The sequence below is a fragment of the Ananas comosus genome, linkage group 12 (assembly GCF_001540865.1).
Source record: "Ananas comosus cultivar F153 linkage group 12, ASM154086v1, whole genome shotgun sequence".
Taxonomy (NCBI): Eukaryota; Viridiplantae; Streptophyta; class Magnoliopsida; order Poales; family Bromeliaceae; genus Ananas; species Ananas comosus.
Window position 1 is genome coordinate 10,917,849 of NC_033632.1, and position 1,576 is coordinate 10,919,424.

Here is a 1,576-nt window from a genome sequence, read left to right on the forward strand (position 1 = left end):
AAGAGGATTGGAGAAAGTCCATAATCGAATATTTAGAAGACCCCAATAAAAGGGTCGTTTATAATATTCGAAGAAGAGCACTGGACAGCTCTACAAGAGAACAGCCGAAGAAGTATTACTGAAATGTTTAGGGCCTGAAGAAGCTCTATTAGTGATGGGAGAAACACATGAAGGTTTATGTAGAGCTCATTTAGCAGGAAAAAGACTAAGATGACAATTCGGCACTTAGGATACTATTGGCCGACTATGCATCAAGATTGCATAGAATATGCCAAGAGTTGCCAAGATTGTCAATTTCATGGATCAGTGCAGAGAGTTTCTGCTTCTGAGATGTATGCAATAATTAAGCCTTGGCCTTTTCGAGGTTGGGCTATGGATTTGATTGGAGAAATTCAGCCGAACTCATCGGCTGGTCATAAGTTTTTGATAGTGGCCGTTGATTATTTTATTAAGTGGGTAGAACTAAAACCCGCAAGGTTGGTCACTCAAAAGGAGATTATTGATTTTGTAGAAGATTCCATAATTCATTGCTTTGGGATTCCCGAGACGATTACAACCGATCAAGGAACAATGTTCACAGGAGGACAGTTCATTCGGTTCATGAAATCTCGGAAGATTAAATTGCTTCATTCATCTCCTTATTATGCCGAAGCGAATGGACAAGCCGAAGCAGCAAATAAGGTAATTATAAATCTTATGAAGCGGCATATCGAAAAATATCCAGGGAAATGGAATGAAAAACTTTCAAAAGTATTATGGGCATGTCGAACTTCGGTAAAAGCGTCAACAGGAATGACTCCATTCCAACTAGTATATGGCCACGAGGCCGTGATACCAGCTGAAATAATGGTTCCTTCGTTAAGAGTGGAAAAACAAAATGAATTGTCGGCTAATGAATATAATACGTTGATGAACGAGGAAATGGAGGAAATACATGAAACTCGGCTAATGGCGTTGAACCATTTGCAAGCTTATCAAAGCCGAGTGCGCGGTGCATATAATAAAAAGGTAAAAGCTAAGTCCTTTGCAGTGGGTGAGTTAGTTCTTAGATTAATATTTCCAATCGGTCGAAAAGACCGAGCATATGAAAAATGGACCCCAAATTGGGAAGGACCATTTCAAGTTAACAAAGTTGCAAAAGGAAATGCATATTACTTAAAAAAGACAGATGGGTTAGAAAGTGAGAAGCCAATCAATGGAAAGTATCTAAAGAAGTGTTACCCATCAATGTGGGAGAATAATTAAAGTTAAAGTTAAAGTATTACAAGACGAATCAAGATAACAAATCCTTGAGCTGATTCCATTCGACTATCAGATTAGCTTGAGCAGTTTCCGCTGCTTGTCTCCTACGTTTCATTAAAGGATGCACTTTGTAAAGTTGAGAAAACTTGTCTTGAAGCTTCACTTCTTCATCCTTCTTCGTCTTTAGTTGATCCTGTAAGAGGAGTCGACGCTCGGAGGTGCGAGATAAGGTCGATTCGGCCGCAGCTAACTCCTCCTTAAGAGTTAAAATTCGCTGCTGTAAAGCCGATTCCTGGTTCGCTAAGGTTTGATCTTCTCGGCTCGCCTCAGTGAT

The 1,576-nt window shown here is 39.8% G+C and overlaps 1 protein-coding gene across 1 annotated transcript; it reads left to right on the forward strand.

Annotated features, from left to right (window-relative positions):
• Nucleotides 247-1,245, forward strand: LOC109717980. The gene has a single exon (XM_020243946.1). The coding sequence runs from the start codon at nucleotides 247-249 to the stop codon at nucleotides 1,243-1,245; it is 999 nt and encodes a 332-aa protein (XP_020099535.1).

Coding starts and splice junctions, on each gene's coding strand:
- LOC109717980 (XM_020243946.1), top strand. CDS start 247: ATGCATCAAGATTGCATAGAATATGCCAAGAGTTGCCAAGATTGTCAA.